Source organism: Hyperoodon ampullatus (assembly GCF_949752795.1).
Source record: "Hyperoodon ampullatus genome assembly, chromosome: 3".
NCBI lineage: Eukaryota > Metazoa > Chordata > Mammalia > Artiodactyla > Ziphiidae > Hyperoodon > Hyperoodon ampullatus.
In genome coordinates this window covers 143,269,681-143,283,088 of record NC_136916.1, presented here as the reverse complement: position 1 = coordinate 143,283,088, position 13,408 = coordinate 143,269,681, and the positions used below count along the sequence as shown (strand labels likewise).

Sequence of the window (13,408 nt, the reverse complement as noted above, 5' to 3'; positions counted from 1 at the left end):
GCAGTTCTTGGTAGCAGACGTCTGGTCATCTCACTGCCTTGTCTCATAGGGTGGTCGTGATGACTACATGAAACGTCAGTGTAAGCCAGTGCCTTTTGAATGGTAGCTCGCTCGTGGACTTTGGGGCCAGGCAGACTTGGGCTCGAGATCCAGCTACATTGCCTTCCCTCCACGTGACCAGGAGCAAGTTATTTGGAACCTCAGTTCAAAATAGCAAAGTGCCCCCCTTTTACAAAACCCTGATGGGGTGTTGGGAAGAGCTGGGGAGACAGAGTAAGCAGAGCTCTGTCTGGCCCACGGTGAGTGATGGGGAAAGGGTGGCTGTGATTGTCGTCAGCTGTCCCCCGCCTTCTGGTCTCCGCAGCTCTGGGTGGAGGAGAGGCTGCCTCTGGCCCAGTCGACCGACTATGGCACGAACCTGCAAACTGTGCAGCTGCTCATAAAGAAGAACCAGGTGAGTCCTGCCACCTCGTCAGTCTCACCTGCCCCACGGAGGAAGCCCCAGCCCTGATCTGCACAAGGTCCCCAGCAGCACATAACACACTGTTGTTCTTTTTTTTCTTTTTTTTTTTTATTATTTATTTATTTTTGGCTGCGTTGGGTCTTCGTTGCTGTGTGTGGGCTTTCTCTAGTTGCAGTGAGCGGGGGCTACTCTTCGTTGCGGTGCGCAGGCTTCTCATTGCAGTGGCTTCTCTTGTGGAGCACGGGCTCTAGGCGTGCAGGCTTCAGTAGCTGTGGCACATGGGCTTAGTTGCTCCGCGACATGTGGGGTCTTCCCGAACCAGGGCTCGAACCCGTGTCCCCTGCATTGGCAGGCGGATTCTTAACCACTGCGCCACCAGGGAAGCCCCAGGTTATTGTTCTTGTTGATAGCTAGCTACAGGGTCCCCAGTCTGTGTTTGTATTCTCATAGCCAAAGGAGCAGCTTTGATGATGGCAGAGAGAATTCTGGGAGGACCACAGAGTGGGGCGGAGGTGTATGGGGCTGGGGGTTCCAGGTGCTTTGGGATTTGGGGCCATTCAGACCCATCAGGGCACAGGTGCGTGCAGGACCTGGAGGCCCTGGCCTGGGGTTTCATGTGCTTTACAGCTTCTGTATTCTGTGACCTCCCTGAGAGGAGGCGCTTAGCTCCTGGCATCTCTCCCACCACTGCCTTGTCCTTCTTCCAGGGCTAAGCTTGGCCTATTGAGTCTCCTCAGGGTTAAGTAGGCCCCTGTTCTCTAGACACATGAGCATACTTGTGGGGCTGCAACGCCATGAGGAAGCTGCTAAATTTGGTCTCTGAGCCATTGGAGGAAACATCCGTTGGCTGTTCTGCTTTCCCAGGCTGGACTGGGAATCTCTGCAGCCCTGGTCAGAATCCTGGAAGTGAGCAGATGCACTTCCTCTGTGTCAGGGCTGCAGGGGAAGCCTGCATCCTCCAGGAAGGCCAGCTGCATGGGGTCATGGTCTGGCCACGTGGTCTAGCCAGGGGCTGGCCGTACCCCTGCTCTTGGGCAGAGAGTCCCTCCTGCCTGGTCCGCTCTTTGGCTCAGGATGTGGCGGCAGCCGCAGCCTTGAGCAAGGAGAACCTGGGAACTTATCCCAGAGAAGAGCAGTGTGCCCCAGAGTGCCAGTCGGCACTGCAGCTCATTGGGGAAGGAAGGTCACGGCAGACAGTACGTTCTTCCCCCCAAATATCAGCAGCCAACATCTGCTCACAGAACCCAGCAACTGTGCAAAGGCCTGAATGAATTATATTCAAAGAGGTTCCTTAAAAGCTCCCTTGAACGCTTTGCTTCTAGTTGGCATGATCAAATCACAGAGGTTGGGCTTCCCTGGTGGCGAAGTGGTTGAGAGTCCGCCTGCCAATGCAGGGGACACAGGTTCGTGCCCCGGTCCAGGAAGATCCCACATGCCGCAGAGCGGCTGGGCCCGTGAGCTATGGCCCCTGAGCCTGCGCGTCCGGAGCCTGTGCTCCGCAACGGGAGAGGCCACAACAGTGAGAGGCCCGCATACCGCAAAAAAAAAAAAAAAAAAACCACAGAGGTGCCGGTGGCAACACATAGGGACCTGAATTAGAAGGTGGTGGAGGCGGGGCTTCTGCTAACATCACACCCTCCAGTTAAAGTGGGGAAGACTGGTGGAAGACTATTCTCGGGGCCTCAGTTTCCTCAACTGTAAATTGAGCCAACTCTAGTCCTTCCAGTACTCAAGACTTTAGCCTCAATAAGTGTTATTGCCAAATGATTTTCAACTCCCCTGGTTGAAGGTTGCTATTTCAGGAGAAGGGCAAGACTAATATGGATGGGGCTCCCCTTAACAAGAAGGGAAAGATAATCTCGTGGGAGAGCATGGCTGCCCCGGAAAAGACTATTTTAGGCTAGCCTTGCTAAAAATCCCATTTTATCATTTCTTCTACTGCAGTGGTCAGTGTGCATCAGACTCACCCGGAGGGCTTGTTAAAACACAGTTGACCAGGCTCCACCCTAGATTTACTGCATCAAACTCTGGGAGCAGAGCCTGATAATTTGCATTTCTATCAAGATCCTAGGCGATGCTGATGCTGCTGGCCTGGAACCCCACTTTGAGAATCAACACTTTAATGGCTGTCATTGCAACTAGAACAGAACTTGCAAGGTGCCACACGAAGGGTTCTCAACTCTGGCTGCACATTAGAATCACCTGGGGGAACCTAAAAACATAGGAGAGCCCAGGTCCCACCTCAGATTAATTAATAAGTATCTCTGGGGATGGGGCCCTGGCTGTGTCTGTTTTCCCCGATGATTCAGCCTGCAACCACGGTTAAGAACCACTGTCCTGCCTGGTCTGGCCCCTGCCTTCTCCCGCATCTCCTCCCTTATCACTTTTGCCCTCCTTCACAGTATTCTAGCTTGCCTGGCCCTTTGGACCGTCCAGGCTTGCTTCCACCCCCGGGACTTTCTTGGCACTCGCTCTTCCCTCCTGCCAGCAACACTCATCCCCCAGATCTTTGTGGGGTTGCCCTCTCCTCATCATTCATGTCTTACTCAGATGTCATCTGCACAGAAAACCCTTCCTGACTCCCCCAGTTAAAGTGGCCACCACCACGCCTTGGAAGACAATCCTCCTCTCAGTGGTGTCTCTTTCTCGTAGTACCTGTTATATACATTCATTCATTTATTTACATGCTTATCATTTCCTCTTCTAGAGTGTAAGCTTTATGAGGGCAGGGGTTTTGTTTATCTTGTTCCCATATTGTCCGTAGAACCTAGAACAGGGCCTGATACATCAGAAATAATACCTATGGGTTGAATGAATGAAGTCAGGGAAGAAGATGTCCTAAGTAAGCATACTGCACAGGAGGCTAGAAAGGAATTGCTTAAAAGGAGAGAAAGAAATACCTTTTTTAGGGTATAAGATCTCAGGGAGAGGTTATAAGATCTCAGGGAAAGTAAAGAGGCAAGCGGAGCTGACATCACGGGTTGTTTGACTACAATTGCAGAGACCACGGGAAATTGTCAGAATCAAGATTCTGAGCATCAAGTGTAAAGATGCATTTCAGCAAGTTAGGTGACTTGTGGGTATTGCTAGTTCTGTGTGTTTTATTTATTTTTATTTTTTTATTTTTTTATTTTTTTTGCGGTACGCGGGCCTCTCACTGCTGTGACCTCTCTCGTTGCGGAGCACAGCCTCCGCGGCCATGGCTCACGGGCCCAGCCGCTCTGCGGCATGTGGGATCTTCCCAGACCGGGGTACGAACCCATGTCCCCTGCATCAGCAGGCAGACTCTCAACCACTGCGCCACCAGGGAAGCCCTAGTTCTGTGTGTTTTAAATGCTGACAGTCATAGCACAGCCTGTGTGTGCTGCTCTTACCCCCCGCCCTCTAGACAGTTTTCAAGGCCATGGGAAATTGTAAAAAGGGAGGAGATGGGAGGTAAGGAGCCAAAAGCCCACACGCAAGGAGCAACCAGGCTGGGGCCTCTAGGACCCAGAAAGCGAGTGACGACATGTCACGGCCCCCTGAAGATAAAGGTGACCCATCACCAGAGTGGGAAGAAAATGCCATCTTGGTGACCAAAGGCTCAAGCAGGAAATAATACAAAGCTCACAAATGATTTGAGAAATAGAAACAGGGGAAAACAAAACAAAATCCTAAACTCTGAACAAGGAGCAACTGTCAACTATTGTTTTATACAGAGTCAAAAAGCTGCTAAAATCAGATCTCAAAAGGCCATTTAAGAATCGTTTTCCTCTCCTCCACCATGTACAGCTAAGAAATCAAGCTCTGCTGAAACAGGAGGTGTAGGGAGCCCTCGAGCACAGGCTCTGGGCTCCGAGACAGCCGTGTTCAAATCCCACTCTGCCACTCGCTGTCCCCAGTCACCTAACTGCTGTGCGCTGGTGTCCAGTGCTCACCTCAGAAGGTCATGGTGGGGGCCAGAGGAGAATGAGGTGGCAGGCCCAGCACCGTGCTGGGCACCTGGTCACTAGCAGTCTTTATGGCCACATCTGCTCCGCTCAAGCTTCCCCAAGGGGTTCAGGGCGAGAGGTGGCAGGGTGTGACCCTGGGCTGCCCTGCACGGTGGGAAGACCAGCCCCTGAGCCCTTCCCCTCTGGCCGCAGACGCTGCAGAATGAGATCCTGGGCCACACGCCGCGGGTGGAGGACGTGCTGCACAGAGGGCAGCAGCTGGTGGCCACGGCCGAGATCGACTGCCGAGACGTGGAGGAGCGCCTGGGGCATCTGCAGGGCTCGTGGGACACACTGCGGGAGACGGCGGCCGGGCGGCTGCAGCGCCTGCGGGACGCCAGCGAGGCGCAGCAGTACTACCTGGACGCGGGCGAGGCCGAGGCCTGGATCAGTGAGCAGGAGTTCTACGTCTTCTCCGACGAGACCCCCCAGGTCGGCTCGGGCAGGGTGCCAGGCTGGGCGTCAAGACCAGCCCAGAGGAAGAGCTGGGTGGAGGTGGGCAGTCAGTGGGGAACCTGTAAGGCCAGGTGTGTGAGGAGTGAGGGCAGGGAGAGGGTGTACGAGGTACCCTCCTTCTCAGGACGCCCCTCCTCTCAAGAACATACAGTGCACGTACTGCAGCCGGGCGCCCTGTTTGCCAATTAGATTTGCTCTAACCCAAGCGTTCTTCACCTTTTTTGTGCCATGGATTCTGTGCAGATGAACTGCTGTGGGAGGGGGTGAGAGGTGAAGGGGGTCTCTAAAAGCTGGGGTGATACAGGAAGTTTCCATGGGGACAGAGGTTGGATCTGGGCCGGGAAGGGTGGACGTCAGATGAGAATTGAGGGTGACAAACGGAAGGTAGGGTGTGGGTGTTGCCGGGCAACGGGAGGAGAGGGGAGGGGACCGTGCACGGCTCTCCTATGGGTGTCCCGCGAGGCTGGCCCTCCCCCATCTCGGGCACCTCCAGGAGCTGGGCTGTAACCTGGGCCAGGTGAGCTCGTGCCCTGACAGTCCGCTGCCTCCTAGGATGAAGAGGGCGCCATCGTGATGTTGAAGCGGCACTTGCGGCAGCAACGCACAGTAGACGAGTACGGGAGGAACATCAAGCAGCTGGCCGGCCGGGCCCAGAGCCTGCTGTCTGCAGGCCACCCCGAGGGGTGCGTGTGCCTCCTGGGACAACCTGGCCAGATCCCGGGCATCAGGCCAGGGCCCCCACCAACCAGGATCCCTTCAGGTCCAAGGCGGAAAACAGGAACAGTTTTCCCAAAAACTGTGGGTTTGAGAAAACTGCCTTCTGGCCTGCTGATTGGCCCAATTCCCTTTTATGATGTGGTTTTGTGTAACTTCACACAGGGCTGACTGAGGCCTGGTTTGCAAAGAGATTAGGAAATGGAACAGCAAAACTACCCTCTTGGTGAACAGAGAGCTCCAGTCTTTTCAAGAGTTATTCAGCATCTTTCAGCATAGCCTAAAGTTGCTTTTCTTTTTGTGGTCCAGAAGGTACCTCAGGATCTCACAGTGTCTCAGCGAAATCATTATATACCCATCTAAACTGTTCAGTTGTGTGGGTTTTGCATAAATGGGAGTCCACTGGGCCAGACACCTCAGGCCACCCCCAGTCATGGCCCTGTCCTCAGTCACCTTCAGGGCACCCACAGCAGCTGCCTCAGCATCTCCCAAGGAGCCCCAGGGATCGAGCCCCTGGCATGGCATGTCCCTCCCGGAAGAGCTGAGCAGGGTCTGCTGCTGGTGGAGCCAGGCTCAGACAGCCCACGCCTCAGCCTCCCTGGAAGAAGAGCGGAGGAGTTCTCCATGTACACTTGTCTCTCTGAGCTTCCCAGAGTCAGGGGCAGGGGCGGGAGGCACCCCCTCTAAGGGAACACATTTCACTATCCCCTGAAGCATCATGGTCTAAGGGATGGTTCCTTCTCTCCCCAACTCTTCCCCGTGAAAAGTCACTCTACCGTTTCTCTGAAGCTGTGCTCCGCCACTTGTCCCTGCCTCGGGCCTGGGGAGGAGGAGGCTGGCTCCTCTGATCTGGCTGCTCTGGGTTCTCTGTTGCCGTCTCTGAGGGCTTTCTTGTTTTGAATTCCAGGGAACAGATCATCAGACTTCAGGGGCAGGTGGACAAGCAGTACGCGGGGCTGAAGGACATGGCAGAGGAGCGCAGGCGGAAGCTGGAGAACATGTACCACCTGTTCCAGCTGAAGCGGGAGGTGGAAGACCTGGAGCAGTGGATCACGGAGAAGGAGCTGGTGGCCTCCTCCCCAGAAATGGGGCAAGACTTTGACCACGTGACTGTGAGTACCCATGGCCACCGCTTGCTTTGTCTCCCTCTAATGCAGTAGACCTAGGAGCTGTCGTTCCAGACACATACACACACCCGCCAGGTGCAAAGTGCCGCAGAGACGCGGGCTCCCCCGGTGTGAGCTCAGGTGCCCTGGGGCAGACGTGAGAGCCCAGCTCCAGGCAGTGGCAGGTGCCGCTGGGAGAGTCGGCAGCTAGTGTGATGACACCACCACACCCCTGAGCCCTGATAACTGGTAACCGCTTTTCTGTCTACCCCCGTCCAGATGCTCCGGGACAAGTTCCGGGACTTTGCCCGGGAGACCGGGGCGATTGGACAGGAGCGGGTGGACAACGTGAACGCCATCATTGAGCGGCTCATCGACGTGGGCCACGCAGAGGCGGCCACCATCGCCGAGTGGAAGGATGGGCTGAACGAGATGTGGGCGGACCTGCTGGAGCTCATTGACACGCGCATGCAGCTGCTGGCCGCCTCCTATGACCTGCAGCGCTACTTCTACACTGGCGCCGAGATCCTGGGCCTCATTGATGAGAAGCACCGCGAGCTGCCTGAGGATGTGGGGCTGGACGCCAGCACCGCCGAGTCCTTTCACCGCGTGCACACAGCCTTCGAGCGGGAGCTCCACCTGCTGGGTGTGCAGGTGCCTCTCATCCCTGGCTGTCCGTCCACGCCTTCCCCATGACTAGCTTCCCTGGGGCGCAGTGTCAGGTCCTCTCCTGGCTCCTAGCGGGGAGACTTCTCGAACAGGCATCTCCTTAGAGAAGCAACAGCTCCGGGCAGGAAGCAGAGGCTTTCAGATGTTCTTTAGCTTCAGAACTAGTTCTTTAAACTGAACCTTTCCCAAAACCCGATGCAAAAATACCTTCAAATGCAATTTCTCTGGTTGTCCAAGTATTACAGTATCATTAGTGAACATACATGTAGCACTTTTCTAGCACCAGGTACTGTTCTAAGCAATATACGTGGTCACTGAATCCTCAGCCTCTCTCTGAGGAAGGGAATAATGTTATCTGCCTTTTCTAGATGAGGAAAGCAAGGCACAGAAGGGTAACTAAATTGTCCAGAAACATGCAGCTAAGCAGTGGAGCCAGAATTCAGATCCTGGCAGTCTGACTATAGACTCCACACCCTTAGCCACTGAGCTGTTCAGTCTTTCCCCATGGGAGCTGGAGGGGGGCCCAAGACCAGCTTAGACTCCCTCCTCTCATCATGGGGTGCCCCCTGAGGTACCTCCCCAGGCCCCTAGGGTTCTGCAGACTTCAGCATGATGGAAAGGGTGAGGGCAAGGGGCTCAGCTGTGGGGCCTCACCGGGCCTCCAGTGGAGCAGGGAGAGCTGGGCCAGCTGTGCAGTCCTGCACCGACCCAGCAGGGTTTCGGGAAAGAACACCAAAGTAGGTTGGGCCCCTGGTTCACCAAGAAGGGGACAGCCTAAAGATTTGTCCTCCAGCTGGAGGCGCTTTGGGGGTACTGGAGCCCCTGTGGCAGGTACAGCCCCAACGAGGTCTCAGGAATGAGGCTTCACTGCCCTGGGGCCGGCCTCAAACAGAGGATGGCACCATGCAGAACGGTTAGGAACAGGGAGTTGAGAGCACGCCTCCAATCCCAGTTGCACCCTCTCTGAGCGTGAATGACCTCAGGCCAGTCACTTAGCCTCCCTGTGCCTCAGTTTCCTCATCTCAAAAACAGGGATAATAATAGTACCTCTTTGATGGTGGTGTTATAAAGATAAAGAGAGTAACAAAAAGTGTTTAGAGGGCTTCCCTGGTGGCGCAGTGGTTGAGAGTCTGCCTGCCGATGCAGGGGACACGGGTTCGTGCCCTGGTCCGGGAAGATCCCACATGCCGCGGAGCGGCTGGGCCCGTGAGCCATGGCCGCTGAGCCTGCGCGTCCGGAGCCTGTGCTCCGCAACGGGAGAGGCCACAGCAGTGAGAGGCCCGTGTACTGCAAAAAAAAAAAAAAAAAAAAAAGTGTTTAGAGCAGTGCCTGGTACATAATTAGTCTCATAATCATACATCAAAGGGCACGGAGCCCCTCTCACTCCCAAATCCTCATCAGAGCCCAAGGGATGCTTTGGGTCAGCAGAGGTGCCAAAGCAAGAAGCCTTCTCTCCAGCACCCAGTGGGTGGATCCCGCTTCCAGCACTGTCCTCGGGAGGGAGACTGGGAGGAGGCAGACGCCCTTGCCCATCCCAGGCCCAAGTCGTGTCTGCCTGGAAAACAATGTTCACTTTTGCCCCATCACAGGTACAGCAGTTCCAGGACGTGGCCACCCGCCTGCAGACAGCGTACGCTGGAGAGAAGGCAGACACCATCCAGAACAAGGAACAGGAGGTGTCCGCTGCATGGCAGGCGCTGCTCGATGCCTGCGCGGGGCGCCGCACCCAGCTGGTGGACACAGCGGACAAATTCCGCTTCTTCAGCATGGTCCGAGACCTCCTCTCCTGGATGGAGAGCATCATCCGGCAAATCGAGACCCAGGAGAAGCCCAGGTGAGGGCGGCGTCCTCAAGGCAGCCCCGCTCCTGGCCCACTTTGTCCCAGAGGCTGGCAGAGCAGGGCGCTGCTCCGAGGGTCTGTCCCGGAGAGATGTCCTGGACTGTGGGTGTGCAAGAATCTCCAAGGGGCACCTGAGGCTGGGTCCAGGGAGAATCTGAGTGGCTCAGCTGCCACTGGGAGAACCGACTATTCCAGAGTAAAGGGAGTCCTGAGAGTGGAGAGAAAGATATCTGTCATTCAGATTCTACAGTGGGGGCAGGGGCCATGGTTGTCAGTGAACATAAGTTTACACATTCAGAGCTGGGCAGGTCCAGAAGCGGTCCTGCTCTTCCCCCAGCACGGGCATATGGGGGCCATTTCCCTAAAACTCAGGAAAGGAGCTCATTGCGCACGAGAGGTGGGGGCAGGCACGTGGGCAGTCGGCCGGGATCAGAGCTCTCTACACACTTTGTGCCCACCTCTGTCCCTAGGGTGCCTGTCCCGGTGGTCAAGCTTTTATATTTAACATCATTATTGAGCTATAATCCGCATACCATACAATTCAGCCATTTAAAATGTACCATTCAGTGTTTGTTTTGCATAGTCACAGTTGTACAACCATCACCACAGCATGGTTAGAACATTTTCATCACCCCAGAAAGAAACCCTGTACCCCTTAGCAGTCATCACCCCCCGCTCCTCTGGCAACCACTAATCTGCTTTCTGTCTCTAAATTTGCCTATTATAGACTTTTCATATGAGTGGAATCATATAATATGTGGTCCTTTGTGACTGGCTTCTTTCACTTACCACAGTCTTTCCAAGGTTCATCCATGTATCAGTACCTCATTCCTTTTTCTTGCCAAATATAACATTCCCGGGCTTTTTTTGTGGTCACTGCACCCCCGTCCATGTCCTGACCACTGACCAAGGGAGGACACTAGGGCCTCAGTGTTCCTTCTGGGGCTGGGCAGCTGGCAGAGGACTTCCTGGCTGTCCAGAGAGAGAGGAGAGAGTCAGACTCCCAGGCAGGTAGGGGTCCCCCTCTGATCGGGACTTGGTGTCAGATGGGCCAGAGTCCCCCAGAGTTTCCTTTTTCACCAAACACCCGCCCCCACAGGGACGTCTCCTCGGTGGAACTGCTCATGAAGTATCACAAGGGCATTCTGGCGGAGATGGAAACCCGAAGCAAGAACTTCAGCGCCTGCCTGGAGCTCGGCGAGTCCCTGCTGCAGCGGCAACACCAAGCCTCGGATGAGGTGGGAGGGGAAGGCAGTACCAAGACGGGCCCTCCCTGTCCTCGCCTCCGCTCCTGCTGGGCCAGACAACTTCCTGGGAGGGAACCCATGGGCCGTGGTTTCTCTGAGGAGGCTTAGCTTTCTTTCACCCCGGGGAGGACTGGGGCTGTGTGTAGGCCCGGGGATTATAGCTCCACCAAACCTATTCGAGGAACTGGCCGCTACTCTGTAGGGAGAGTGGGCTCATAACCCACCTAACCCTCGCATGTGTGTGTGCTTTGGTCTTGGTGACATCCACTTCCTGGGTGAGGCCCGTGGTAACGTCAGAGAGGTTAAGTAATTTACCCAAGGCTGCACAGCTGGCAAGTGGCAGGGCCAAGACTTGAAGCCAGGTCGGTGTGACAAAGCCCAGCAGGCTGTGCAGGGCCCCTCCGCACACCACCTCAGACAGTGGGAAGGGTTACCAAAGCCTGAGCTGTCTTCCCTTCCTCCCCACAGATCAGGGAGAAACTGCAGCAGGTGGTGTCCAGGAGGAAGGAGATGGAGGAGAAGTGGAAGGCCCGCCAGGAGCAGCTCCACATGTGTGAGTGCAGCCTGGGAGCCAGGGAACCTGGGGCGGGGCCGGCGGGGAGCGGGGAGGGGCCGGGGAGGGGTGATGGCACAACACGGTGGATTTCCCCCCCTGCTGGAGAAGAGCCTCCACAGCACCACTCAGCAGCAAAGTTCAGGGCCAAGGGCTTTGGGGGAGAAGACCCAGCAGACACGCTGCTGGAAGCCTCCCTCTGACCAGCCAGCACCTGTTCCCTGTCCACCCTCTGCCCCACCTGTCCCCCGCCTCCTGCTTGGCCGGTGTCCCCGTAGAGCTGTGGCCTCTCCAGGGGTCAGGGTAGGGCTCTAGCGCATCCCAAAGCTTTGATCTGAGGCGTGTGGGGCACAGAAAGAACTCTGTTCTCCGCAGCTGGAAACAAAAGAGGTAGGGAAATTCCACCACCCAGGTAGAAGCCGCAAGCCACAAAGACCTGGAGTCTCCTGTGGCTGCTTGTACACGACTATGTGAGTGCGACAGCCAGGGGCCGGGAAGGGAACACTCAGGGCAGAAGACTGTTCTCAAAGGGCGATGTCAAAACCATTTTGTTTTAGAGTTTGTTCTAATTCATGTGTTTTTCAAATATCGCTATTGGTGGAGATGAGGTAGGGGCCCAGCATGGGGATGGAGCAGCCTCGGGCAGCAGGTCACCACTGAGCAGGGTGTCCACGCGATTCAGGGACACCTCCGTGGGTCTCAGCCTGCCTGCCAGCTCCGCGCCTGTCTGTGAGGGGCCCTGGGGTCCCGGCAGGATCGGACCGCTGGGTGCTAACAGACCCCCTGGCCGTGTTGTCCGTGGCAGGGCTGGAAGTGTGCCAGTTCTCTCGGGACGCCTCGGTGGCTGAAGCGTGGCTGATCGCCCAGGAGCCCTACCTGGCCAGCCGGGACTTTGGACACACGGTGGACAGTGTGGAAAAGCTCATCAAGAGGCATGAGGCTTTTGAGAAATCCACGGCAGGCTGGGCAGAGCGCTTCGCCGCCCTGGAGAAGCCCACCACGGTGAGCTGGGAGGCTCGGGGCGGTGGGCAGCCGCGCCTTGGGGGTTCCTCAAGTCAAGAAGTCTTGGGCGGTTACTGGGGACCTGCGGACAGTGTAAAGGCTGGGCAAGGCGGGAGAGTGGGAAGGAAATAGGAGTGGGAGAAAGTACTGACTTTTGAACCCCAAAGACAAAAGGGGCTAATTCCAAAAGGAACGAACACCAGGTGTGTCGGGTACAGGGAGCCTCTTTGGAGGAAGCTTGTCTGAGAACAGGCTCCCCTCTGTGGCTGCTCTGACCCGACACCCACCCCCGGCCTTTGCCTCCCCTAGCTTGAGCTCAAAGAACACCAGACCCCGGAGAGAACTGACGAGGAGACTGGGTGAGTGTGGGGAGGACTTGGCTGGAGCCCTCTGCTGAGAGGGGTGGAAGAGGGGGAGGGGAAGGGTCCTTCTAATCAGAAACCGCCCCCTGATGCCTTGACAATCCACACGTGACCTCTCACACCTGGGCCACTAGTCAGAGAAATACAGAAATACAGTGTCTGGAGCTTAAAGACAAAGAAGAGCTTTCATTCCCCCCCAATCCTGGGTGGCCTGAAGGCCTCGTGCAGGAAGAAAATGGGTGGAGGGCAGTGGCTGCTGCACCATTGCCCCCCTGCTCTGGGAACCAGCTGAACACGTGTCCCAGAGGCCGTGCTGCACGGAGCCATGGCATTTCTGAAGCATCTGCCTAACCTTTCAGGCTGAGGCAGATTGAGCAGCTCCTTGCTAAGTGTCTGCCAGGCCGCTGACTTGGCTTGTGTTCTCTGGGGACAGGGTGGGAAGCCAGGCCTTGGAGGTAGTCTCTGGCCTCTGAGGTGTTTGTTTCTAAATCGGGACTGTGTCTTCCACAGGCCTCAAGAGGAGGAAGGCGAGACAGCAGGGGAGGCTCCCCGAGGTCCCCACCGAGCAGCCACCGAGAGAACGTCCCCGGTCAGTTCCCTGTCCCATTTGTCTAGTTCCTGGGAGTCGTTGCTGCCAGAGCCCCCTCATCCCGACTAGGCTCAGCTGGGGCAGGAGGCCAGGACGGGCACACACTGCCCCTACCCCCCAGACTCCTTCAATCAGTCTTCCTTGTTTACTTAGCTTTTGTTAATTCCTAAAATAATTCCCCTTCTCCCTTCAACCGAGAAGAAACTGACATGCCAGCCCACTGACATGACTCTCTTAGTTTGGTTTTATTTGGTCTAATAAATTTTATTATATAAATACATTACCATCGACATCAGGAGGAACAGTTGATACAGGCAGGAATGATTCCTTCGTATACACTGTCCTTTTACCCATTTTCCCTCTAACACCATCCTTAACTGTACCCTCTACACCCACACACACACACAAATATACTCACAAATGGACGATTTGGCCT

At 55.8% G+C, this 13,408-nt stretch overlaps 1 protein-coding gene across 1 annotated transcript in view; it reads left to right on the top strand.

Moving 5' to 3' along the window:
- Positions 1 to 13,408, top strand: part of SPTB (spectrin beta, erythrocytic) — a gene marked incomplete at both ends in the record, with an annotated part of 66,992 nt that overhangs the window by 41,359 nt on the left and 12,225 nt on the right. The window contains 11 exons of the mRNA XM_079698831.1: positions 365 to 454; positions 4,588 to 4,866; positions 5,443 to 5,573; positions 6,512 to 6,716; positions 6,990 to 7,364; positions 8,969 to 9,213; positions 10,319 to 10,457; positions 10,935 to 11,019; positions 11,825 to 12,021; positions 12,331 to 12,380; positions 12,894 to 12,972. Of these exons, the coding sequence (XP_079554957.1) occupies positions 365 to 454; positions 4,588 to 4,866; positions 5,443 to 5,573; positions 6,512 to 6,716; positions 6,990 to 7,364; positions 8,969 to 9,213; positions 10,319 to 10,457; positions 10,935 to 11,019; positions 11,825 to 12,021; positions 12,331 to 12,380; positions 12,894 to 12,972 (1,875 nt within the window). The remainder of the gene's footprint in view (positions 1 to 364; positions 455 to 4,587; positions 4,867 to 5,442; positions 5,574 to 6,511; positions 6,717 to 6,989; positions 7,365 to 8,968; positions 9,214 to 10,318; positions 10,458 to 10,934; positions 11,020 to 11,824; positions 12,022 to 12,330; positions 12,381 to 12,893; positions 12,973 to 13,408) is intronic.